The following is a 27,399-nucleotide window of genomic DNA, read 5'->3' on the forward strand; positions in this document are numbered from 1 at the left end:
GTCAGAGACGTAGACGGCGATGCAGGGAAACAATAGCAATGGCAAAGCACGGGAGCAGGCCTGCGGCTAACATTTATCCTCCATCCAGATGCTCATCGGTCATCCAAACCCTTCCACCCATAAAACACATGAAACAGGAGATAAAGTGTACTACTAATTATGAATGGATCAATCATGAGACAAATTGAGAATCACAAAAGTATAATGGTGCTGAGACAAACGGTGAATTAACAGCTGAGCGGTCGCTTGCCTTTAGGTCAATGCGGACAATGCCCAGCTGCCATGGCACTCATGTCACCTAGACATCACCGCCGCCTGACTGCTATCCTAGGTCACTCCTCTCTCGACCTCGATCTACCGAGCCGAGCCCCAAGACTTGAAAGCCTGCGGCCAGTTTGGATCGAAGCCAAATCTGAAAGCATCCATCGCTGGATCCTCTTCTCCAGTTCATAGACAAATAATTTTCTCTGATCCAAGTTGTATATGAATCACTCTTTTTCTTAAGAAAACAAAACAGGTACGCTGATTCAAGGGGATAGACGTGTGCGGAAGAGGCAGCGGGGGCCGGGAACTGTTGCGAGACGTGGTGCAGCAGTGCAAGGTTGGCTTGATGGCAAACGGACCTCCTCTTCTTCTGCTTCATGGCATGATTCCAATCCACCATAGTGCCGCTACGGACATAAGAAGACCAAAAGAAGATTATCAGATCCTATAACGTCGAGACGGGCGGCTAGCATGCTCGTACCCTGCGATGTTCATCCTATCCACCGGCGGCTTCCTCACCCTCCTCCTTGGATCTGCAAATCACGTTGTGTGCTGGACGGCTCTGCTCCATTTGGAGATGTAGACGGACAACTGAATTCGAATTAAATCAGTGGGGAAAACATGTATGTGTGTACCTACGCATGATTATCATGATCGGTTTAGACGAAGGGTGTCCTCACCGATCTTGCAGAGGAAGGCTTGGGTGGAGGAGCCGACTTCTGTGGACATCACACACTTGGTCGATGGGGCAGTGCCCAGCCGGACAATCTCGGGAAGATGAGGAAGATGGGAGCGGCAACGCGGGGGGGGGGGGGGCTGTTTTGCTGGATTTAGCGCTCTATGTGGGGCGTCGAGGAGAAGAGGGCCTCAGATGTGAGTGCATCTAGTGCCCCTTAGTGATTTTGATGTATTGAAGACTTATAGGTTAAGGGACTAATGCGTTTGTGAGTGTACACAGGTCTATAAGTCTATGAGGAGTTTGATATTTACAGAGAAAGTCGACCCCTAAAATGAAGTTCTTTGACTAAAGACTTTAAATCTCTGAAGACTTTCTGAAGACTTTGAAAGTGAAGCAATTGGTGTGACCTTGAAGACTTGGTATTCATTCGAGGAACATGAAGCGTGAAGACTTTTGTTTTCGTAGTTTCATTTTCCCTTTCTTGAGTCATAGGAAACACCGTACTGTTAAAGGGGGTCGATGAAATACTAAGGAAAAATTTCCATGTGATGCTCAACTCGAAATCCTACACCTACCAATCCCTTCGAGTGAAGCCATTGGAAATCTCATACAATTCAGTGAATTTCTTCAGTGACAGAGACGAAGTTCTTCTGGTCTCTGAGGAATTTGTTCTGACTGAGGAGTTAGGAATTCGCCAATGCGGATTGCCTACACAGTGAGGAACATGATAGCCCTGAGGATTTTGCTACTCAAAATTCCGACCGTTGTTGTGCTATGCGCCAGCTGTCCCAAAATATATATCCACCTAACGGTCATATCATTGAAGGGCATTTATGTCTTATCATGTCGGGCTGTTCCCTAGGCTATAAATAGCCGCCCCCTACAAACTAGTTGGTTGGCTGCTCCGAGAGAAACTGTCACTTGTCATTTGAGAGCAACCCATCCTCCGAGGACTTTGAGCGAAAATCATCAAGTGGGGAAAAACCAAGAATCCAAACCCAAACACCTACAAACCCCAAGTGATTGAGCATCACTGAATAGATTGATCCTGCGTGGATCCGACACTTGTTACCTTTGAAGACTGTGCTTCTTCCAGACGGTTAGGCGTCATGGTCTAGAGCATCCAAGAGGAATTGTGGATTGCCGAGTGACCAAGTTTGTGAAGGTTTGGAAGTCGCCTGAAGACTTACCATGAGTGATTGGGCGAGGTCTGTGTGACCTTAGCTCAAGGAGAATACGGTGAGGACCGGGTGTCCTGAGCTGTGTGTTCAGGACTGGGTGTCCGGGACTGTGTGTCCTCGAGTTTAAATACTCAGCCGCTCCAATCAGATGTACAACTGAGACAACAGTTGGAACTGGTCTACCAAATCATTTTCTTCACCAAGCTTACTGGTTCTATTTCCTCAACTCTTTCATTTCCTCATAACTGTGTTGTGTGCTTGTTCATATCTGTGCTTGAAGACTATGACTGAAGACTTTCTCAATTTCCTCAGTTCAATTTCTTCAATCTGTTTGTCTTCATCCTGTGTTATCTTGTGCTTACGCTTCCTGTACTCTGTGCCTGTCTTCATTGCATCATGATGACTATGCTTGTATTATGTTATGTTTACTTTTGAGTACTTATTCCGCTGCTAGTAGTTCTTCGCTAAGGAATTTCCTCATCGGCAAATTCCTTAATGAAGAATTTCATAAAAATCGCCTATTCACCCCCCTCTAGTCGATATAACGCACTTTCACCGGATCTTGAGCCGATGGAGGGACTGGGCGGGGGAGCTATCTTCGGGTCGGCACCCAGCCGGGCCATCTCAGGAGGAAGAAGCAGGGAGGCGGGGCTGGTTTCCTGATCGGCTGCTCGGTGAGGGCGTCGTGGAGCAAATCCTCTTCACGGAGAGACGAATCGGCCGCATCTTCAGTTGAGATGTTAGGATGCACATCCGTCCTTGATTATCGCCGATGTCGTCTAGAGGTCGGGTGCCCCGCCCACGGGATTTGGTAGCGGGAGGAGAGAACACATCCCCGTCGGCCTGTTCGCTATACTCCGTCCATCCCCTCCCGATTCCTAGATCTATCCCACGCCTGGGGTGAGGTGGTCGGTGCTAGCGGCAGTGGCGGCGACGACGGACATACGAGGGAGGAAGGATTTGTGCGGGCCTGTTTCAAGAGGAGGGTAGGATTCGTTGGCATAAAATACGATGGGGGGAAGGAGGAGTTGTGTTTGGACTTTGGAGACATGCATCGTATGGACGGCAGGAGAAAACGTTTCTTTGTTAGTCCTGGACAGAAACATATTTTCTTAGGCAAAGCCAACTCGAAAAAAAATAGATGACGGAGTCAATCAGAGGCCCAATCGGGTTTGTGAGACGGAGAGAAAAAAGGATGAACTGTTTTTTCACTACATACGAAAATCCTATAAGGACGTGCAGACCCCAAATTAGTACCACCTCATTTATATTACGATTTTGTCTATACAAATCGTAAAAGCGCATTATGACATGAGAAGAAAGTGTATTGTGACGGTGAACCCACGGAATCAATCCGTGCTTTATTATTACTAGCAAAACTTGCCCGTGCGTTGCAACGGGAGAAAAAAAATCATCCCTCATAAACATACCCGACAACATCAGCAAACAATATTCTTAAAAAATATTTATGGGCACAATTTGAAACAATATGGAAACCAAGGTTAAGCCACCGGTTACATAAAGCTCGTATCCACGGTTTAGTATGAAATCATCGTATAGGGTAACTTAATCAATCTCAGGACTCATCAACTCAGTCTCTCGGAGGTGTCACAAGGGCATGATATGCGTGTGTGCACTCATAGAATGAGTGTATGTATGTGCTTGTGACTTGTGAGCGTCTATGTTTTGTACAGTCTTTATAAAAAAGGTTTCTTTAATCTTTGCATGCATCAATAATGTGTTTGTGCGTTGCACCGAAAGGAAAAAATCGTCGCATGTTTCTAGTGACTCATTTATGATGCCACTATTAATGTCTAGCATCTGCAATTACCGCATTCAAGTCCTCCGACGACGCCTCTAGCTTCACGCTATTTATCAGATGGAGTGAGATTTTTTATATACATTTATAATGCAATTTCTTTTGCATTATTTGGACTTGGTCCAGACACAAGCATTTCGTGTATAAGGTACACACATATCTTATACCCCCACTCCGAGCGTCGTGCAACATCTTCACATATTTACGCTTGGTGTAACCCCCCAAGACCAATTCTCTAATTTCTTTCCATAATAATTATGACAATATTTATTTTGTTTTATTTTGCATTGCATCATGTCATGATGCTTTAATTTGTAATCAGGTTGTTCAAACCCTAAACTTGAATTAAAAATTGCTAACCCAAATAAGATGTGAATTAATAAATTGCATGGATCTTTGATCTATTTAAATCGAGAGATTTCACATGGTGGTTCTCTTTATAACCTATGAACATAGCCTCCTAATATTATTTGGGAGCTAAAGTAAGGTATTCCATTATTTGCAAATTACACATAAAAATACTTGCAATTTAAATACCTTTTGTTTCTAAATATTTTTAAATCTATGCTCTATTCTCCATTACTCCAATTCAAGTTGTGGAGCTTTGATATATGTCAGAATAGCCACATGCAAAAAAATCACCTTAAAAAGAAAATATTTGATTTTTTCTCACCGTCCCTATTTTTCTTTTTTTTGAAGAATGGGAATGCACAGTGGGCTAGCCCCAATGGGCGCAGCGGAGCCAGCCTCCCAGCAGGCTAAAAAGTGCCAGCGGGTTCCAAGGCCAAACTGGCCGAACAAGCCCAGCACCCTCTAATCCTAGCGACACAGTAGTCTGCTCGATCCCCACTCGCTCTCTCCCTGCTCCATCCCCACGCGACTCAGGCACCCCGCCGCCGCCAGGGCACCCCCACCTCACCCGATCTCACGCCGCCTCACCCGCCGACCGGCCCTTCCTTTCATTGCATGGCCTCTCTCGCCCTTGCGCCCCCCTCCTCTCCTTTGTGCCTCCTTCTCCGGCCACCAGCGCCCTGGTCACCACCGCCTCCAGCAGCACTTCGTTCCGTTCCTTTTCCTTCGATCTGTTCCTTCCTTACATATGAACCAGTGAAAATACATGGAATTCAGCGAGGCGAGACTATGTATTGGAGTTTTGGAATTGGTAAGTGATGCGATGCTGAGGAGGCAACGTGGGTCAAGGCCCAATACAAAGCCGGGTACGGGGGATGGTGTATCGGATCGGGACTTTTATTAGCGATAGAATAGTACATGAACTCCGCGTGAACCGGTAACAAACGATGACGAATTAGTACCACCTCGCGTATATGTTTTAAATTTAAACTGGAAGCGTAAATTCACAAGAAGAAAGCGTATTGTGACGGTGAACCCACGGAGTCAATCTGTGCTTTATTATTAGGAAGAGATTATATTATTATTATATTATATTATTAAAAATAAAAATAAAAATAAAAAATAAAAAAAATAGGGAAAGATTTCATGTCCGGTGAAGTAGTTTCAAACGTGCAAGCAAATAAGTCGTTCCTTTGTTTTAAATTAGTCCCGTGTGATCAGCGTGACCAGATGATTAATTGGGTTCCTAATTAAGAAATAGTAGAATACAAGGGTCCACGTACAAGTTGTGCTAGTTAGCTTGTTTTTTATTCTCTCTCCGAGATGTAAAAGGACAGGATCGCCGTGTTAGTTTGAGACTTTGAATTGGTTAGTAGTTTAGGCCCTTACGGCTGGTTGATATGGATATAAAAGGCATCGTTCTGACTCCTGAGTCTTGTAAGCAGATTAGTTTTGGAGATTGATTTCTTATGCAGAGTTACCAGAGAAAAGTCCTAGGTCGGGCGACGCCAATATTGTGAGTTTTTGCGATCCTTGATCGGGGATTGTTGCTGCTACGCTGTCGTGATTAACCTTGGGTTTTGTCAGTGGATGGATCTTATAATACTATAAGGAAGGTGTGATATTTGCTGCCTACCGCAAGTTATTCCACTACAATGAAGCCCTAGAAGCTGAAGTACAGGCATTTCGGGAAGGACTAACATTGGCGATTGAGCATTCGAGCACCACGATTATGGTGCAGTCAGATTGTGCTACTGCTCTCAAAGCACTCTCTGATGCTTCTTTGGATAGATCAGCTTATGGCCACTTGATTCAGGAGATTAAGTTTTATCTAAATGATAGGGTTTGTATTCCTGTAAAGATTACTCGAGAACAGAATAGGGTTGCGGACTATTTAGCAAATTTTGGACGGCGTGGGGATAGCACAGCATGTTGGCTAGGGCATCCACCGCCATGTATCACTGCTTTAGTTGCTGAGGATTATAACTCTATCACATAGGAATAAAGCCCTATGATTCTTCGCAAAAAAAGCAGTGGCCATCGATTGGGTCAGTTTGGACGCGGGCGACGTGGGATGAGCGATAGTGGCAACAATATTGATGGCAAGAAAGCAGGGCCGAATCGAGGCGGTGGATATGGAGGCGGAGGCGTCCTACACGTCGGCGACGGTAGATTGAGCATGAAGGCTCGGATTGACAGTCCGGCAGGACAAAAAATCACGGACTGTTGGACTGATATTCTTTTGTGATCGTATATGTAGAAACTAAGTATATTTGTGTTTTTTTTGGTATGGTCGATGGATGATGTGATCTGGCACACGTTATGGATCAGATATATTTGAATTTGTAATTGCCCTTCACTGACAGGCATATAATGAATAACATTGGATGGCCGGCTTTCACATTCGTATCCGTGGACTGGTCTCTCCCTACCCGCGGATGAATACATTGTCCGGTTTGCAGGTCAGGTTGATGATGAACCAGAATAATTCAAATTCAACTCCATGCACGGGTTGAAAGTCTGAAAAGGGAAAAACGTGAACAAGGGTTGGTGCTAGAACTGCCTTGCATCGGATCGGGTAGAGTCTCCGAGACTGGACGCAACCAATTTCTTATCTTACCGAAATACTCTAGAAAAGAACATCACATCACATGCGTGCGGTGCAGTACGTAGAATTACCTGTACCATACTCCCTACCTGGACAGAGCAGAGCAGAGCAGTGCAGGGGTAGTAAATACGTAGAGCCTTTTATGACGCATTCATGCATCCACCTGCCAAATTAAGCGAGAAGGGGAAACCTGTCACGTCCAACACAGAAATTATTGCGTGCCCTGCCTCCCTCTCCATGTGGGCCAGATGCTATCCAGCCAAACAAGCCCTCAGTCGTCCCCCTCTCAGCCTCTCTCCTCTGGTTAGTACTCTACCACATCTTCTTCTTCCTCCCCCGGCCGGCCTCCCACTCCCCTGGTCAGTTCGAGGGAGGCTTCTTCTTCCTCCCCCGGCCGGCCGGTCTCCCACTCCCCTGGTCAGTTTGAGGGAGGCCGTGGCCCATAGGGATGAGGGGGAGATCTGGACAGACAGAGGATGAAGGACTTGGCGCGAGACAGAGCCTCTCTGGGTGGATCTCCGGCCCCTTGTTCAGCTCAGATAATCAACCGACCGGTATGCCGTCGGCCAGACGGATAGATCAGGACGAGGCACGGCCGGCCGCCCGAACTGGTACGTATACATGCTTCTCCCTCCATCAGACCTTTAATTTCTGGCTGAGTGCGCTCGCGCGCCCGTGGATCCATCCCATGGTTCCTTGGTTTGTAGAGTAGACTTGCGAGCTGCAGATCGAGAGTCCAGATCCCGCTCGCGAGCCTAGCCCTAGCTAGCTCAGCTCCGTCGGCCGACTGGGAATTAGTCAGCGGATCCTAATTCTACCCCTGCTGCCAGTGTTAATTAGCCGATCCACAACAACACATCGATCTATCCTCGATTCGATCGATTGCTACCAGCGCCATCTCTAGTACTATGTACACAACGTCCTCCAGCACAAGAGAGAGAGAGAGAGAGAGAGAGAGAGACCGGCGCGCGGATACATCAGCTACTCCCTCTCTAAAGAAATGTAGAGTGAATGAGTGACCAGTGGCTATGTCTTACCGTACCATGCTTGTTCCTGTCCGGATAGCTTTTTTTCTTTTCTTACAGCCATAGGAATCGATCGAATTTAGAGGTTGAGACACACAGAGACTGAGGTGTATGTGTGTGTGAGTTTTTCTTAATTTTCAGAACCAAGGGGCAGGCCGGCAGTGCAGATGCAAGCAATTTCCCAGCTCCCTCCACCACAAATACTTGTATGCATGTGTATATTTGAGAGCAATTCTAACGGGTTCTCTAAAAAGAGAGATCGAGCCTTGCAAACAGTTTTAGTCTCTTTACAAATTTTTATTTAATGGCTATATAGAGTAGCCAGGAAACGCAAAGTCATCTCAGGTGTCAGCGGCGGATGCCTCGAGCACGCCTAGAGTGGGCGCTCCTCGTCTGCCTTGGTGACGGCGTCATCTTCCGAGGAGGCGTTCTCCATCTCAAAGTGGGACTCCTCCTCCTCCTCCTCCTCCTCCTCTGTGTTGGCAATTGCAACGGCGGTCTCCCGCTTGTTGACAGGGTGGGTGGGGGGATGGAGCGTGACACCAACGCCTTCTTCGTCGCAAGGTTAAAATCAACGGGATACATTGCTTCCCTCCCCACGGGACTCAGCAGCATGGCAGGGGAAGTGGGCGACGGCTTATATAGCCGCGGGAGGGCGTAAAAACATGCGCAAGAGGTTCACATGGGGCCGGCGTTGGGAGGGATGGCTCGCACTCAGGGAAAAAGACGGTGATAGAGTGCACTCTACACTCCCTCCCCAAGCTCTAGATATAAAGAGACTAGTCTTTTTTAAAGTGCTCTTCTAATTTTTTTTATATAGAAGCTAGAGTTGGCTTTAAGGGATGTACCAGGTTTTCGGTACAAGTTTTGCTTGACGTAGTTCTGAAACATGGGTTGCCTCGATCCCTGAAAAACTTATAGTGCCTCCTTAGAGCATCTCTAGCCGATGGCCTCCCAGGGGGCTTAAAAATCGCCGCGTGAAAATTGGCTCTGGGGCGACTCGGTTCCCATGCGCCAATATCGACTCATTTTTGGCGCTATTGTGCCTGCTTTTCAGCCCACTTTCGACGAAAAATCGGCCCATTATCGGCGCAAATCGACTCATATTCGCCGTGGTTCGGCCTAATTCATCAGAAGTTATTTTTTTATCACATAGTTCATCACAGAAATTCAATAGAAATCAAAATAGTTCAACAAATAGTTTAATACAAATTATATAGTTCAACAAATAAAAACTCATATTTCATCACGCGTCGAGCTAGGCGTTGCCCTTGAGCCTCCATAGGTGCTCCACCAGATCCTACTGCAGTTGTTGATGCACCTGTGGGTCTCGGATCTCCTGACGCATATTGAGAAAGGTAGTCCAGGTTGTCGGTAGCTGGTGATCAACTTGCGCGAGAGGACCATGCCTATAATATGGTTCAGTGTCAAACACTGGCTCTTCCTGCTCGCTCTCAATGATCATGTTGTGCAAGATGACACAACAAGTCATGATCTTCCACATTTGATCTTTTGACCAGGTTTGAGCGGAGTATCGAACAACAGCAAATCAAGATTGGAGCACATCAAATGCCCGCTCGACATCCTTCTTGCAAACCTCTTGAACCATCGCAAAGTGAGAGTACTTGTCTCCTGCCATAGAGTTTGAGATAGTCTTCACAAATGTGGACCATCTCGGATAGATGCCATCCGCTAGGTAGTATCCGTTGTTGTAGTGTCGCCCATTGACCTCGAAGTTCGTCGGAGGAATGACCTTCAACAAACTTGACAAAGACAGCGGAGCACTGCAGTACGTTGACGTCGTTGTGAGTTTCTGGCATACCAAATAAGGAGTGCCAAATCTAGAGGTCATGTGTGGCCACTGCCTCAAGTAGCACACTGCAACCGCCTTTGGCGGCTTTGTACATTCCCTGCCAAGCAAATGGACAGTTCTTTCATTTCCAATGTATGCAGTCGATGCTTCCAAGCATCCCAGGGAAATCCTCTTGATGCATTCTATGCTAGGATCCGAGCAATGTCTTCAGCATTGGGTGATCGCAAGTATTGCGGTCCAAACACTGCTACCATTGCCGAACTTATACAAACACTCAATGGTCGTGGACTCGGCCATGCGTCCATAGTCGTCGAGTGAATCACCGGGAGCTCCGTATGCAAGCATCCTCATAGCTATCGTGCACTTCTGGATTGAGGTGAATCCAAGGTTGCCAGTGCAATCCTTCTTGCACTTGAAGTAGCTGTCAAACTCCCGGATGGAATTCACAATCCTGAGGAAAAGCTTTCAGCTCATCCGATAACAGCGCCGAAATACTTTGTCGCCGTGAAGTGGAGCGTCGGCGAAGTAGTCGGAGTATAGTATGCAATAGCCTTCCAGACGATGCCGGTTCTTTGCTTTCAGCCGCCCCGGCGCCGAGCCACCTCGCCGCGGCTTTTCATTGCTCGCGAGCAGGCCGGCCAGGGCAACGAGGACCATGAGATGATCCTCGTCCTGGACGTCGGCTTCCTCCTCCAGCAGCACCGCGAGTGCCTCCTCGTCATCCGAGTCCATCGCCGAGCAGGCAAATCGCCGAACACCTGGCGGGTATGGTGGGTGCGGAGCCGCCGGTATCCCGCCCTGCGCTGCCGGAGCGCCGGAAAACTCGCCCAGGAAGGTGGTGGAGAGGTTGCCGCGGCGAAACCTTCTCCGACGGGGAATGGCCTATCTAGCGATGGTGGGCGGTGAGCGCGCCAAGATCGGCAGGGTGGCGGCCGAGCGCGCGGGGGTGGAGGGTGAATCTGGATGATTGTCTTGACTTTTCTCCTGACAATGTGGCCCAGTCGTGTTTTTCCCTTCCGCCGGAGCCCCTGAGCGCTTCCCAGTGTGCTGGGTTCAGCCTGGGATCGTCAGGCCAAAAAACGGGCCGAGCCGACGGATTTCAGCGTCTTGGGGGGCGCGACTGGGGTGTTTTTTCGGCGCCGGCATAAAAAAAGTCGCCCTGGAGGGCCTGTTGGGGGACGCGACTGGAGATGCTCTTAGCTCGTAGCATTTGAAGGGCCCCTTCGATTCAAAGGAATTTCACAGGATTTGGATCCTCCGAAATTGTTCCTATGACGGTTGTTTGGTTCACATGATTGGAGTCCTAATGATTTTTGTTCATAGGAATTCTTGGGTAGAGATCCTTTGTTTTGGATTTGGAGGAAAATTCCATCCATTCAGAAGTCTTGGTAGAATTCCTTTGTTTTTCTTGTGCTATAAACACTGTTCCTTCTAAACTCCCGTAGTTTTCATAATTGGTGTGCGAGTCATGCTTGCACTCTTGATGTAACTGATTGCTAGCTTGAGACGAGCCCAAGTTTTCTTGTTAGTAGCCTTCGGGCAGATTGTAACCGGATGCTCGTTATTATAACAAAGCTCCCAATTTCGATACAATTTTTTTGTGTGCTTTTCATATTTCTGTGAATCAAAGAGACAATAAAAAGGTAGGTAGACGGAAAAGCAAATACAGGAATTCGTTGTAATTACGACAAGGAGTCCATCGTAATTACGGGCGGGTCCCGCTATTTTTTTATTTTTTATTTGCCTTGGGCTTTGAGGAAAACAACGAGCCAAATCAATTTATTCTCTCTCCTTTAGTAGTATTGTTATTATTATCAAATTTTTCGGTTCCTCTTTCGCGTATCCTTGCAACCCTAACCATGTTCTCCGTTCGCAGATGGGCGACCGCCCGCCCGCCGCTTGCGATACAATACATCGTCGAATCATCACACGTACGTGCACTCGCTCGATCGCCCGTATATCACATCTCGCCGGAGGGGCCAAGCGCAAGAAGAGACGAGGGCTTGGATCGTGGGTTGATCTGCATGCACGATGTGAAGTTTAATTGCGTACGTGCATCCAATGCATCGGTGGATGCATCAATGCCGTCACCTGTAAGCCTCCTGGACTTATTCATCTTTTTATTACTCTGTCGATCTCTTCTTGTGTACCCGTCTCCACCAATCCAATATGACCCTACTGACCAGATCAATCTGTCTATTTTCTTTTTCTTACAACAGGTCCTAAGCAGCTAGCTCTAGGTTTGTCTTGGAGGGCAGAAGGTGAACATGCGTGATGCGTGCTTCTAATGTGCTTCATCAGGTGTGCGGGATATCTAACTAGCTTTAATTAACAACAACAACAACAACAACAACAACAACAAAGCCTTCAATCCCAAACAAATTGAGGTAGGCTAGAGGTGAAACCCATAAATCTTTTGGGTTTCATCTCCATAAGAATGGCTGAGTTTTTACGTTGGCTCGCCAAGCCTATCTAGTTTTGATTAGTAGTAGAAAATATTTTGCACCGACGACATACCTTACAGTTTAGGTGGGATTTAGAGGAACATGCATCATTGAGATCAAATTCTGATCCACAAACATATATATACATATTTTTTTCCCGACCAGACTCAACTTTTCAATAAAAATATATATTTGTTTGCTCCAGATTTTTTGCCATACCACTCTCTTCTTCTTATGCTACATGTGATTTGCATTCTCTAAAAAAGTTCCATAAACATGGTACAAGATTTTAACCACATGGCAATTAGTTTATTCAATCGAGGCTTTATCTTCTGTATACGAAAAGAAAACCGCAATATCCTGGCGTGCCTGTCATCCAGACTCATAATGATTCCACTAAATCATGTAATCTTGCTTTTTTTTACTATATAATCGTAGCTCATAGCGCCTCATTCCCATGATGCATGCTTTGCAGGTATCAAATTGTGGAGGAAACAAACGAGATGACGATCCTGGGCATATGATATTTCTACTCTTCTCAAGTCGTTTGATCAGCCATTAATTATTCTACCAGGTTCGTACTCTATCTGCTGGAAATAAGCAAACATTAATTAGAAGATTCACTAATAGAGTTCTCCCAAACACTTGAACCCTATATTTTATTATTATTTGAGAATGCCTTGGTTCATTTTGTTGGAGCTGGCAAACCTTTGACCGGTCTCCACTCAGTGCATTCGCTAGTAGTAGATGCCCCGCATCCATGCCTTGGTTTTTGTCTACCCTTGGGTTTAATGGAAATAACCTGAAAGTGCCACTACGTATGCCACCCGACTCTAGGTATAAGAGCATCTACACCCGGACGCCTCAAACCCATCTCAAACGCTCGGGCGCGGACCGATCACTGACCGGTCATAAAAAAAACAACCTAACCGGATGCCTCAGATCGCCCTCAAAACGCCCGGGCTGACCGGCATCCCTCATATCTAGCCCAAATGTAGGGCAGATATGAGGCGGCCCGGGCGCGCCCGGGCGCATCCGCCACGTCCGCTCGGCCCACCCCGATCCCACAAAATCCTCATCTAGAACCAAACCCTAGCCTCACTTCACTTCGCTCCACTTTGGTCCAATCCGTCAACTCCTGAGTGCCGGCGGCCATGTCCAGCACCGGCAGCCACTCCGGCGGCTCCGGCGACGACAACTGGGATGCCTTCCTTCGCAGTGGTGCCAGAGACGAGGATGAGCCGGCCCTCCGCATTGCGCTGGAGCACTCGCAGGTGGACACGGCGCAACTCCGATTCAGGTGCGATGCCGCCTGTCGCCCATGGCTGCAGCGCCAGTGCCGGTCCTTCCTGCCCCATGCACGGATCCGCGATGACATCTCACTCGGTGTCGCCCCGTTCGCCGGCCTTCTCCACCTCCGGCTGCTGCTCCTCACGAGCGGCGGGTTCTAGTACCCGCTCCGCCGACGCCGCGGATGCACACTCCAAAATCGGAGGCATGCGCCGCCCGCCGCAAGAGGCAAAGGGCAAGGGAGATGGGGCCGCGTCGGACGCGGCTGTCGGTCCTCCCGCTACTGTCGCATGATGTCGGCGGTGCCCGATGAGGATGAGCTCTCCTCCAGTAGGTGTGCCGTCGGTTACTTACAACGATGGAGACGGACGCCTGGCGGCTTTGGAGGATTAACGCCAAGGTGCTCCGACTCAGCATTGAGCAGTCCGAGCGGGAGGCGGCGAGGGCAGCGGTGGAGGCGACGAGGGTGGCGAAGCTAAAGCGGAAGCATGACCGCATTGTCCGGCGCTTGAAGGACTACATCGTCATCTTCTCTTCCTCCTCTGACGACGGCAACGACAATGACGGCTCCGACGATGACCCACCTCCTGCCGCGGACGCCTACAACAGCGCCGGCGACCGAAATGGCAAAGGGTCGGCGAGTAAGTGGTGAAGCTCGATCCTCTCTCCGTTTATATAATCTAGCTCCTACTATCTAGTTAGAATTTGCCGGATGGTTGAACTGTGTGAATTATGCCCGTTTGATCATCTTTTGGTGATGTTTAATGCTAATTATGCCCGTTTGCAATCGATTATATGTCCAGTTCGTGCCGATTTTGGCCGTTTGGTGATCTACGTAGTATGTTGCATGATCTTGTGTGGGTATAGGGGCCCGGATATGAGATACGCGTCTGTGGACGCGTCGATTTGGGGACTAACTGGTCACTGTTCGTGGACACGCTAGGGCGCGCCCGCGAGCGTATAGGGTGCCAAATTTGGCAAGTCCGGCTGTAGATGCTCTAACTTGGGGTGCACCCACTGATTTAGGCACACCCCTAGACAATACTATATGCTTAATTTATAGTAATTCATAAGGCCATGGCAAACCTGACTTTCTTTCAACATTCACACATCATGCATCTAGCATGACATGAAATTCCAAGTCCATCCGGTTAACATATATTAAGTAAAAAAACAGCTACCAGTAGTGTTAAAAACGGATGTCCCAAATGCGGGTGGATGAATTCTGGGCAGGCGCTGGTTTGTTTGTTGGATTTAAGGGCACGTTTGGTTCATATGCTAAGTTTGTTATTATTTACCACACAACTTTTTTGCCATACATGCCTAATGTTAGATGATGAAAATTGGTGTCACATTTTGGTCCCATTTGTTCAACTTTAATTGGATTCGAATCACCTGTGGATTTGCTTCAGTAGCAAAGCTGAATCGTAGTGGTATAATCTTGCCACACTTTTTTGAGTCAATGACAAATGAGGGTCTAATTTTTTGTATGAAAAGAATCTTGCCACAAGTGTGGCTACAAACCAAACAAGGGCTAACTCAGTCAAAATTGCCTAAGTTGTGGCGTGGCAAAGTGTGGCAAGCTTAGTATGCCCAATCAAGCACACCCTAAAAACGTGGGGAAGGGGAAAACGTAGGAATTGTGCCTCATTGGTTTGTAGGATTCTAAAAGTGTAGGAATAGAGAAAATGGGGTCATCACACCTATTCAAACACTGCATAAATTTATGGTTGTTTGTTTGCATCACATAAAAATGATATTGTTTATATGTTTTCATGAGTTTTGGGCGGATGGAGAACTTTATGTAGGATTCAATCATAGGAAAGAGTCTATAAGATTGATTCAATCGTATATAATTCGAACACCAATTTCAAATGAAGAATGCAGAAAGTTTATAATCCACTGGGTCTTCCTTTTTAGGGCTTTGTTGGTTTGTAGGATTCTAAGAACTCAAGAATAAAAAAACACAAAAATATGATAGGAATGCACATGCAAAACAGAGGGTGATAAACACACTTCAACTTGGTTGTTTGGTTCACAGGAATTGTAAAAGCACATGAATTCAAATTAAAATGGTCAAATTAAAGTCTTTGTGCATATGAATTTGAAAAGGAGGTTTGAGTGGATGTCAGGATTACTATATTTTCTTTTGAGGGCTCATTTAGTTTGGAGAAAACCAAAATGTCGGAATTAGAAGTAGTATAGGAATGTGATAGGATGGCACTTGCCATTTGTAACAAATTGCATTGCCTCGTTCCAATGCAAAACATGAGCTTTTGGGTGGATGTATAGTTTCCTCAAAAAATACAAAAAATGAATAGCATTCCTAAGGAATTCATGTACTCGTTTCCTATAAACTGAATGCGTCTATAGGAAACTTTCCTCTGGAATCCTCATTCCTATATTTTTTACTACGAAAATCCTCCAAACCTAATGAAGCCTGAAACTGGGTTCAAAGGAAAATTTCCTTATTTCCTTCATTTTTCCTTGCCTCATTCCTTGGAACCAAAAACATAAATAATATCACCACAGGAAAAATCCCTATTCCTACGATTTTCCTCCACTTTCCCTTTGAACCAAAGGAGTCATTCGAGTTGCCATGTGTGACGTGCCAGATCGCTTCGAATGGCCCTGCGATGCATCACGCAAATACACAGCCAGCTCCACGTACAAGAGACTTTGCATTGGCTACATCCGTTCCCCGACGGCCGGCTGCATCTGGCGCAGCTGGGCACCACTCAAGTGCAAGATCTTCATGTGGTTGGCTTGTCAGTACCGGTTGTGGACATCCGACCGCCGCGCCCGGCATGGCCTTCAAGATGCCCCATCCCCTTGCTACACTTGCCTTCAAGAGGAGGATAATGCAGATCATATTCTCGCACAGTGTGTCTACGCTCGTGAGGGGTGGCACTCCTGTTTCAGCGCATGGAACATCACCATACACACATCAGACACAAACGCCACGTTCCTAAATTGGTGGCTGGACCAAAGGAGACGATTCACTGGGAGGAGCAAGAGAAGCGTGGACTCAATCGTTATTCTCATTGCGTGGGCGCTATGGAAGCAACGCAATGCGCGAGTCTTCAACAATAGATCAAGACGGATATCTCCATTGCAACTCAGAGATGACATTCAAGAGGAGATTGAAGATTGGAAGAAGGCCGGTCTCGGCGGTGTCGGAGCTCTAGATCCTTTTACGAGAGAGTAGTCTAAGTGTTCTTGGGTGTAGGAGTGGTGTGTCCCCCCCCCCCCCCCCCCCCCCCCCCCGGACGACTTGTTCGCATCTCGTCCGGGATCTTGTACATAAACTTCTGCCTTCTATAAAACTACGGTATGCCATTGGCGTACTCTTGAAAAAAAGGTTGCCATGTGTGAAGCACGAGACCAATGTCCTTAGTGGCGCACTAGCATCACAATAAAGCCTTTTATGCAATTTGAAATTTGATTTTAATTTGACCGTGCTTACAACCAGACGCCCAAATTTACAAAATCATAGTGTCTTGCTACCGTTTCCCTTTATAACAACATTTATTTATTGAATCCTGCAAACTGAAAACCCCATTTGTTAAGTTCTCCTACACAAGAAACAGCAGCATAGGTGAATTTTGACGAAAGATTTTGGTTTATGCCACCGTTGTTATTGAGACGGGGAAAAAAATCACAAGGAGGATGGACTCGTAGAATCCATTCCTTTACTAATAAATATAAATTGAATAATGCAAAGTAGTTTTGCTAGAGAAACTGGAACCACTTCCCCTGTCCACGCGAACCAATCCGTGACTGCCGGGCCGCGGGTCGGGAGGAGAGGCGGCTAAACCCTAACGCGGCGCGCGGCGGGGGCAGCCGACGCAGCGCGCGGCCTCGCCGGGGCCGACCGACGAGCCGCCCCGTCCTGCCCCCCTCGGCAGGCTGCTCGTCCCGCTGCCTCCCTAGGCGAGCCGCTCGCCCCGCTGCCTCCCCAGGCGAGCCGCTCGTCCCGCTGCCCCCTCGGCGAGCTGCTCGTGCCGCTGCTTCCCTCGGCGGCCGGCGAGCTCCACAGAGCTTCCACACTCCTTGCCTTCCCCGTCAGCCGGTATGCTTTCTTTCTCAAGCACAAACTTCTTCAGATCTGTTCCCCTTCCCTCTGCCGTTCCCCTGATTTCCTGTAAGGTTGTAGATATCACGCTGAGTTGTTCAGAGGGGGACGAGGCACAGAATCATCATGAGCCAGTTCGGATTTGCTGGGCGCCTTGGACGCAGGCCAGCTGCCTTGCAGCCACGGGTGTATTGGTTGTCGAATGTTCGTGTCATCTTAGAGCCAAGGCAATTCCGTATCTCAAATGTTAACAGGAAAAGAATAATACCTGATGTAAGCCACCATTTTGCTCATCTCTTAGTACTTGTATATTTCAGATTTTGCTTATTGTCAAGACTCTGTTCTAGATGGTGATGCTTTGCAAGTGTACAAAGTTGAAAGAGGCTGGTCATGTTCTTTGTACATATTAGTTTTGTAGGTTACATGGTGGCTAGTTCTTTGTGCTGCTCCGAGGCTTATGCTTTTGTGACTTTTGACTTTATTAGGAACTAAGAACACAAGTGGACAAAACATTCAAGGAGTTGCTTGGGTTGAATTCTGTGCAAACAATACAAGGACAACTTGATTCGATTGTGCTGACCTTTGGAAACTGCTGTGATCTTATCTTGCAAGGTACATTAACATCAATGATTAGTCCTCTGTTAAAATTTGTCAACATATTGTCTTGCACTATCTGAATTATCAAGCTTATAACAGCGACGACCTGAATTATCTGAATTTGCTACCATTTGGTTACTACCACAAGTTTGTCTGTTGACAAAACATGATCTAGGAAGGCATTTTGTTTGCTACGTCTTTTGAAATAGAATTCTGATTCGCGGCGACGATGATTGACCATTGCTGATATAAGCACGCTCTCTAGCAATCGAGTAAGCTGTGCGTATTAAGTTGGACCCTCCCTCGTCTCTTGGGGCCGTTTCGGTCCTGTACTAAGAGCAACTCCAGCAGATTCACCATATTTTTGGTGGCTCTGTCCTTGGGCGGTCATTTTTATGAGTGATAACCAGGGCAGCTCCACAACATAAACGGGTTGATTTGCTGATAAGAGATGATGGGGGTAGGTTATATGACTGAGTAAAGGCGAATCTGAGCCCCCTTCAAATGCAATTCTACTGCTCCTTGAGCATAGTGTGCTACGCTGTTCCTCTTTTTTTTATTTGTACTTGAAGGTGTTGCTTATTTATGCTCCTGTGTTTATAGCTGTTCTGTGTAAATATTTCTTCAATTTCATACCTTTTATTGCATAAGTTGTTCTTGCTCTTCTTTTGTTTCGGTGTTGCATCTGTCTGCACTATAGTACATGAAGTATCAGTAATTTTTTTTGATGCTATGTACTCAATTAGTTTTGTTCCCACTGTGCAACTTAAATGGATCGTCAGGGCCCCCAGCACAGTATACTTTGTGGTTTCACACATGCATAGTAAAATACTCAAAATCTGGTCAGGTCTGATGGTGCTCTATCTTGTACTTTAATAAGCATGCCTTGGAGCAAACTTTTATATCACCGCCCTTCTCCACAGAAGCATCTTCTAGTCATAAGCTAGTGTTGGTGGTGCTGTAATTTGTATGGTCAATCTGGTAACCAGTGCAACATGCTTGTCATATACTTTATGGATGCAACTGAGAGTGCATATGAGCATTAGATGGTGAGAATAATATGTGCTGTGCTTGGTCAGTAATTTTGGTAACTAGTGACACTAGCTCAGCACTACATGTGAGCCCTCGATAGGTTATGTATGATGCAATGTTCTTTCGCCATATATGTGTTAGTGTTCCTTAACAAAATGATAATGTTAAGTAAACTTCTTCAATATCGAAAGAATTCTTTGTACAGAGTTTTTTTAGTTCTATTGGATTTCTCATGAGAGTTTGTATACCGGTCTACCATTGTGTCTCTTCATAAATGCGGTCCTGCTGTGCAAGCCTGAGAAGCCTTTGTAATAGTTTGTGTCCGCTTGCAGTTTCTTTCTTTCAACTGCCATAATATGTGTGCAATTTCATCTTGATTCTAAAGTACATCTTTCCTTTCTTCTACTTGGAAGTTAGATGGAGGTCAGTTGGCATCAGGAGGATTGCATAGCCCAATGTCCTCTGTTGTCACATAATTTTGCAAGCTATTGGTGACCACAAATTATTACGGTTTCTGTGTGCCAAACAATGTTTTTTCCTTTTTCTGTTCATAATGTAAATGCTATTGTTTGTATTGCTATTGCTTGATGTTCTGCAAGATTTCCAAGTAATTTTTTTGTCACTATTTGGTTTTGCTTGATATTGTTTGTAAAGATTTCCATTCTGGTGCTTTACTTTCCATGTAAGAATGTAAAATGCAGTATAATTAGCGTATTTTGTTCTCCTAGTTCTTTATTGTTTGTGATAATTTTGTTGCTCTCAGGAGATAATTAGCGTATTTTCGCTTGGTTTGCCACATATCTAATCCATTCGGTTTGGTGCCAAGCGAGAAAGGGTCTCCCAACCAAATTTGTTGTTGATTGTAATTTGTGGGTTGGTATCACTCTATTGGTTCCAGTTGTGATCTTGTGCATTTGATGATATTGCTCTGTGTGGAACATATTTTACCATCTCCTACGTTTGGTTTCTGGAAGACTTGCTCCTAGCAAATTACTCGTTGAATGGCTTGTTTTAATCAGTTATGATTGTTGCCAGTGCTATTTGTTGTAACATGCATTTCATTCATTTAATGTAGAAAAAGAAGCTGTAGTTGGACTAGAGGAGGACCAGAAAGGAAATGCTCATTGCAGATGCGAAACTGTTTCATTCATTAAGGAATATGGTAAAATCTACAAGCTCTACACTTAAGTGATAAATTACAAATGGAAATTATATTTAACACAATGTCTTTGTTTTTGCAGATCCTCTGATTAAATCGTTAGAGGAAACATGTAAGAGGAATCATAAGTCCTTAACTTGTTTTGAAAAAGGTTTGTTGCTCCACTGCAACAAGGATCATCCACTGTTACTTGATGTATCTGATCTACTTCTGAGACACAAGTTAACATCAAAGGTGGTAGCTCGAATTGTAAAAGACTTTTATGATTATCGCTCTCGATTTGAAATTGAAGTAGCATGGATATCTGTGATGGCAAAACGGTTAGAGGGAAACAGTGAGCTGTTTGCAATGGCTATAGCAAAAATTACAGATTTGCAAAGTAAGGTTATAGAGTTAAGTGAAATATTCAATGACCTCCTTGTGTATGCAAAGGAGAATCCTAAAGATTTCAATATCCAGATTAGTTCTCTGCGTACACTAGGCATTCTAGTGGAGACCATCGGTCTTTACTCAAAAATTTCCTCTTGGGTCGACGAAGGAGTTGTTGGTGTTTGCTCTCTATGCAAGAATGTGAGGAGACTTTTGCTTCGGAGGAGAATTAATGCTTCAAGATTTCTCCGTATTGAGCAAAACATTATGAATGAAAGCCCAGAGGTATGCTGCTATCTAGTTATATGTTGCTGGTTGGTTATGTGAATATTACAATAGTTGACAGAAATGTATCTGACAACTAACATCCTTTTCAGACGAGGCAATCGGTTGATAGTCTTGAAAAAGAAGTGAGTAACATAAGGACATTATATAATGAGACGATGAGCCGACTTTCAGAGGTACTTTGTAAGTTTTAATTATCTGCTGCTTTTTTATTTCACTACAGCACAGTACCTTAATATGAAGTTGTACTAAGTGAGCGTCAATTAATTTGGATTGGAGGGAGTACCTTAAATTTGATTAGTCGAGCTATCTGGACAAAAAAAAGCCCAACTTTATTTGGTGTGGGAATTAATGGCTAGTGTGATACACTTATGTAGATAATCATGCTAATATACTTTCTTTTGTCACACCCACTTTCCCAATGACTGAGTTAGCTTGAGTTGTGGTCAGCCACTAGAAACTTTTCATGTATTGGCTAAATTATTTGAGGTAGTACTCGCATTCTAGTTCCCCTTACTCTTGGACGCTGTGGATGGCGGTCCACAGCTGCTAAATTTTGTATAGAGGCATTCCAAGGGTAGCATGTCCAAACCAACAACTTTTTGCACTAGAAGTCCAAATTAACGACCATGCCCTTGTGCTAGATTCTATAAGACGAAGAATGGCTCTGTGGTTGTTTCTGAACTAGGCTCCATGCCTCGAACTTTTCTGCTATCTCTTGACTAGCTAACTATACGGTATAGTTTATTCAATGCATTAACTAATGCAGTCTCTGTAAGGGCAAAAGAAATTTTATTTATTTTTAATTATAGTATCTTAAATGAGTAAAGATAAACTTCTATATGTAGTATATTTCTGATTTACATGGATATATGAATTACGTGCTAAACTAATCATTTAAATTGGACCTATTTTCAGGATGTGCAAGGACATGAAGCAACTGAATACAGTAAGTATCCTCATTTGAACTACATTGCCTTTAAATTGCATGAATATCCTTTAGGAAATGACCATGTGTGAGCTTATCTTGAATATTAATGAAATCTGTTCCTTATGACAGTCTTCAAGAAAGCAAAAGGTCACTCTGATTTGAGCTGGAGGTGGAGAAAATGGAATGGCAGGAACATTGCGCCAGCCCTCAGGAAGCAGGGGAGAGGTCTGTGTAGACTGTTCTTTTACTTCTATTCTTGGGAAAATCTTATCCTTACACAGCCGCTGTTTCTAATGCGATTTCTTCCTTACAGAGAGCACATGCATGCATGCATGCAAAGATCTCCCACCTCATGATGACATCACCACATTAATTGCTAAATATGAATTTGTGAAATGATTTTATCTCACAAACCATAATCCGGTTAAGCTATCTGTCTTCACTAGAGAATTCGAGCTTCACCGGCAAGTTCGTCTCGACGTGGACGTGGGACTCAAAACAAGATCCCATGTTGTCTTGTTTTGACTATTTTTTTCCGTCAGCACCGGTTGTTAGATTTATATGACGTGGTTGCCACATTAATAGTATGTAGTTACCAAGAAATATATTACAAGTGTTTTAAGCATTCAATGTTATGCAGAGCTAGGGAACTGAGTTTTCAAATGTTAACAACGAGTAAAAGATGATATTATGCCACAAAAGTTGTATAATGCAAGTTTTACATGAGTGGATAATGACATCCAGTACCTAGTAAGTGACATTAATCTGGCAATTTCCGATGAAAAAAAGTTGTCGAAATATATCAGCATGTGCTACAGTGAAGGGAATTTCCAGATGTTACTAAGTAAAAGATGATATTATATCACATAAGTAGTATAATGCAAGTTTTACATGAGTAGATAATGACATTCATGAACCTGGTACTAAGTGACTATAATCTAGTAAGTGACATTAAACTGGCAATCGTATTCTCTTTTTATTTCAGACCTCTTTTCCCCTACTGCTTATTTATCGACGAAAAAACCCATCGAAACTAAGTCACTATAATCTGATAAGTGACATTAAACTGCAATTACCGACAAAACAAACCCATCTAATTTGTTTCATTTTGCTGCATGCATGTGTTAGTGGGGCCCTGCCCCCCTCACATGGCAGCGTGGGACACGTCCCACACGTATTGCAGTCTTTCATTATTTGATTATTAGAATCGAAATTTGAGAATGATTCTTTGATTATCAGAGCTATTTGAGAATGATTCTTTGATTATCAGAGCTAAACTTTGAGAATAATTTACAGGGAAATGTGGATATGTGTCAAGTGTGTCTTGCACCGAATCTCTTTACAAGAGAATGCACAGTTTTGTCAGTAATGTTGGAGGAAAAAGTTATCAGCCAGACGAGTTCATTCTTAAACTCTCACCAGACCATCTTGAAGATGTAGTCGTCGCATTTCTTGAAAAGTATCCAGGAAAAGGTTCTAAGATGTTGGATGTAATTTTAGAGAGAATGAAAGCAGACGGTGTATTAACTGAAGAAGCATACAAAAATGCAAATCAATCATTTGAGGTATGATTTGTCAGTTATGTTACTTTGTGCACTCAGTATTCTTTTAAACATCTCGTGACTTGGTATTTAGGAACAAAATTTGAAAGCTACTATGATAAGTCAAAGCGATTAGTAGGAGCATCCTCAGCAAGACCCCTAAACAAGACCATATACAGGTTTTAGGCTAAAAGAAGAAAAAAAGGCACCGAAAAAACCCACTCCAGCCACTATGTGTAGAAACTTAACCTCCATGCTCCCGTGCGGCGGCGGCGGCTGTGTCTTCACATGTCCCGCTTCCTCCCATACGGCCACTGTCCTCTTCCTGAGCTTCCCCGGGGCTCTTCCAGGCTCAGCTACCCACCCAAAACCGGTAGGAGGTTGGACACAGATCAGCAGTCCACCGCGCTCGTCCTTTGTACCTCCTGACATGTCCGATGCCCCGCAGATCCTCAGCCTTTTTCCTCGTGCCTGGTGGACCTCGACGGTTCCCGGTAGCCGGCTGTGGGAGTTACTGTCTTGGGCTTCCAGATCTGACTTTTGATCCGTTCTGTGATTAATCAAGTGGAAAAGTCTGTTTATTTGTTAGGTGTTGAAACATCAAATTAAATTGGATTGAGAATTGTGGTTGGTGGAATTGGAACTTGGATGTTATCAAAGTTGGTATTTTTTTAGCTGAAAGTTGAATGTTTGTCAACTGCAATTTGTAGTTCGGCACGTGTTATGCTAATTTAGGCTGAAAGTTGAATGTTTGTGTGAGTGAATGCCATAGATATTTGGTTTTATAATCCTCATGTATCCTTGCTTTCATCTATGTTAATCCTCATGTATTTGGTTTTATGCCTGAGAGCTTATCTCTCAAGATTTCTGCATTTCTTTTCGGCTCAATCACATCCAAGTTTCAATTGGCATTCTTTCACAAAAGCTTTTTCTTTTTTCTTTTCAAAGAACTAGATATCAGCCTGAACATAGGACACCTGGAATGCATTTGCCTGCATGGTTTTTGTCAGTTCACACCTACACACTAGGTATTTGATGGCACCTTGCCTGTGTGGTTGCTTAGTTAGCAATCTGAATTGCTTTGACATGCATATCAGGACATGTGTTTCTGATTCCAGCTGTAGCGTCCTGTGAATTCTGATGTTCCCTTTGTCAACATCCAAAGCGTGAGGGTTTTATGATCTTTATTGCCGAGAATATAGCGGGGGAAATAAGGGGGTGATCGGGTACTAGTATCATTTTCCTTGGATAAATATGTGAATTTACATCTTTTTGTTATTTTTTTACTTAGGTTAGTGAAAGCGGTTTTGCATATATCCAGACATGTAGGCCTACATGCATGCTCAGTTTTCCATACAGGCCTGCAAATATCTAAAAGTAGCTGATGAAATGCTATAATAAATACCAAAATTTGGTTTTGGTATGTCAATTGATCATCTTAGTCTTGGCCATCTGTATTGATTATAGAAGTTCCTTTTTTACCTACTTAGCATTCATAACTGATGGATTGATGTAAAAAGAAAAAGAAACATTGGCCATCATCAAATTATACATCCCCACCCCCCCCCCCCCTGCGCGCGCGCAAGCGCTGTAGATGGTCTTATAATAGTCTTTGATGCATAGCTTTATTTTATTTTAATGGTAATTCTATTTTACAGCATTATCATAGATACCGTATCAAAGAGTTTGAGGCGCTGAACGTTGCTAATGTTGATGCTGCTCGTAACAAGCTGAACAATGGAATAGCTCTTATTGGAAACTTCAAAATTACAACAGATTATCACAGACTTGGAAAAGATGATGTCTATGAGATTCAAAAGGGTGCTGCCTATGAGACAAATCCAGCAGGACAAGCCTGTTCACACTGTGTCGTAATCCTAGGCTACGGTGCCACAGAAGATGGCCTTCCATACTATATTTTCCAAAACTCCTATGGCCTAAACTGGGGATCGGAAGGATATGGCAGAATAGCTTGCAATAGCCTGAAGTATCTCTACTCGGCCAATGTATAGATTCTGAGAGCTGATGCGTGTACTGTGATGTAGGCTGACACCAACTATTTAGTGGTGGTCGAGCGTTATCATTCTGCTAGAGACACGTTACACTGGAGTTGGGGCGAAACTGACACATTCAAATGTTGTTAAAACAGTTGCCATGTTATGTAATATTCTCAATCTCTTAACATTTGTGATCACATTCATCTTTACGTTCTTGTAACAGACTTTAATTCTGCACTACATATCAACACGAGAGCTACCTTTTATAGTTTGTGCCCCTTATTTTTTTGAGGTGAAAACATTGTTCCGGGTATTTATAGTACTTTGTTAGTTCTAAATGTTTGTGCCTGGCATCTTGGTGGCTTTTTTTATGGGTAATAAACTTATCTAAGATAAAGAAAATTATTATTCTCTAAATAAATAGATAAAGAAATTTGTCTTGTGTCCTTGCATGTATATAAAGGTTTTCTTATTTATTTTTTAATTTTCTAGAGCATCTTGTTCATAGTAGAATGTCTGAGTTGCACCGTGGAGGAATTTGCAACTAAGTTTTGCAAAGTTTATTACTGTGTCCCACAGTTGCTAAATGACGCGTCGGTCCCTTAATCTCTTCAATTGGCGGCACATGAGTCGTTTAAGCTCCTTACAACCCATTAATTATCAGTCTCCAGTATAATCCTTGAGGTTCACCGCACATGCTCCGAATCAGCCACCAACGGGAAAAAATGACAAGCTCCAGCGAATAACATGCCATGGTGATCACGAAGGATCGCCCGCCTTGTGTCGGAGCTAATTTTTGTTTCTGAGGGTACGACCTTACCGAGCCTCCACTCCACTCACACGCTACTCTACTACTCTGACATACGTTGATCTCCAAACGCTCTTGCCGTGGCCCAAGTGGCCCAAGTCCTCAGATCGTCGAAGATCATGTCCACCGTGTCATGCTCGTTCTTGATCTGGCCCGATCCAAACACCTTCGTGTTCCTATGCTTCCATAACGTCGAGCAGATAAGCATTACAAAGTGTTAAAACCTTTCCGAGATTGCTTATGAATTCGCTTTCTGACATCCGACCATCATTGCACCAACCTTGAGTCATTGGTTGGGCAAATCTCCATCGTCAACCTCATCCTAGCAATGCAACTGAACCACACTTGCCTCGAGAATACACATTGCTGCAGAATGTGATCTACAGTGTTCTCCTTTTGGTCACATAGGAAGCATTTTGATGTTTGATCTTGCAGACCGTGTCTAGCCCTTCTGTCCGATGTCCATAAACGATATTGCATAGCCAGCCACATGAAAATTTTGCACGCCAGAGGTGCCCAACACTTCCAAATGGCTCCAAAGGAGTGAAATCTAACTCCTCCCTCACAAAGCATCTTATAGGCAGATGATGCAGAGTACGTTCCTGGCGCATTCCAAGCCCAAATGGGGTTGTCCTCGGTCCGAGCATCCAGTTGCACCTCCTCTAAGATCTCCCAAAGGCCTATAAAGTGGGTTAAGCCTTCCGTGCACAAGTTACCCACCCCATCATTCATCCAAGAGTGCATACACAAAGCATCGCGAACAAGTCTCCTGTTAGCAACTTGCGTACGAACTGACATCGCGACCAGAGGAGCGATTTCCGCGATGGTTGCGCCATGAAGCCACCTATCTTTCCAAAACAAAATTTTGTCTCCCGCTCCAACCTTCCATTTTACCAAGCTTTCAAAAGCTCGAACAACCGGTTTGTCCGCGGTCAAGCTGAGCCCTTGCCACGGCCTGGAGGCATCCGTGCGTCTAAGCCATTCCCATCTCAATCAGAGGGCAATGCCATGCTTGTGTAGATCAATGACGCCAAGTCCTCCCATGTGCTTTGGCCTACACACTCTTGCCCACGATACTACACATTTGCCTCCCTTAACTTCCTCAGTCCCGACCCAAAAGAAAGCCCGACA

At 44.8% G+C, this 27,399-nt stretch overlaps 1 protein-coding gene across 6 annotated transcripts; it reads left to right on the forward strand.

Moving 5' to 3' along the window:
• The first annotated feature begins 7,153 nt into the window (after positions 1-7,153).
• On the forward strand, positions 7,154-25,728 carry LOC147967743 (uncharacterized). Of its 6 annotated transcripts, none has more exons than XM_087525373.1 (14): positions 7,154-7,513; positions 11,617-11,833; positions 11,960-12,127; positions 12,660-12,758; positions 17,202-17,546; positions 17,631-17,822; positions 18,035-18,161; positions 20,254-20,340; positions 20,420-20,991; positions 21,084-21,167; positions 21,910-21,940; positions 22,052-22,147; positions 23,219-23,487; positions 25,122-25,728. In XM_087525373.1, exons 6-14 carry the CDS (start codon positions 17,676-17,678, stop codon positions 25,473-25,475), a joined length of 1,767 nt encoding a protein of 588 aa, XP_087381499.1. In that variant the 5' UTR covers positions 7,154-7,513; positions 11,617-11,833; positions 11,960-12,127; positions 12,660-12,758; positions 17,202-17,546; positions 17,631-17,675; the 3' UTR covers positions 25,476-25,728. The 6 variants fall into 6 exon arrangements, with proteins under 6 accessions (XP_087381499.1, XP_087381500.1, XP_087381498.1 ...); XM_087525374.1 differs by having other exon boundaries at positions 17,211-17,546; XM_087525372.1 differs by having other exon boundaries at positions 11,960-12,041; positions 17,624-17,822.
• The last annotated feature ends 1,671 nt before the right edge of the window (positions 25,729-27,399 follow it).

Source organism: Triticum urartu, chromosome 5A (assembly GCF_056163025.1).
Source record: "Triticum urartu cultivar PI428250 chromosome 5A, HENAU_Tu73, whole genome shotgun sequence".
Taxonomy (NCBI): domain Eukaryota; kingdom Viridiplantae; phylum Streptophyta; class Magnoliopsida; order Poales; family Poaceae; genus Triticum; species Triticum urartu.

Excerpts from the sequence above, each read along its gene's own strand:
- LOC147967743 (XM_087525373.1), top strand. The coding sequence starts at position 17,676 with ATGAGCCAGTTCGGATTTGCTGGGCGCCTTGGACGCAGGCCAGCTGCC. Across the intron at positions 20,992-21,083 it reads TTATGAATGAAAGCCCAGAG|ACGAGGCAATCGGTTGATAG; the intron begins GTATGCTGCTAT and ends CATCCTTTTCAG. Across the intron at positions 21,168-21,909 it reads CGATGAGCCGACTTTCAGAG|GATGTGCAAGGACATGAAGC; the intron begins GTACTTTGTAAG and ends ACCTATTTTCAG.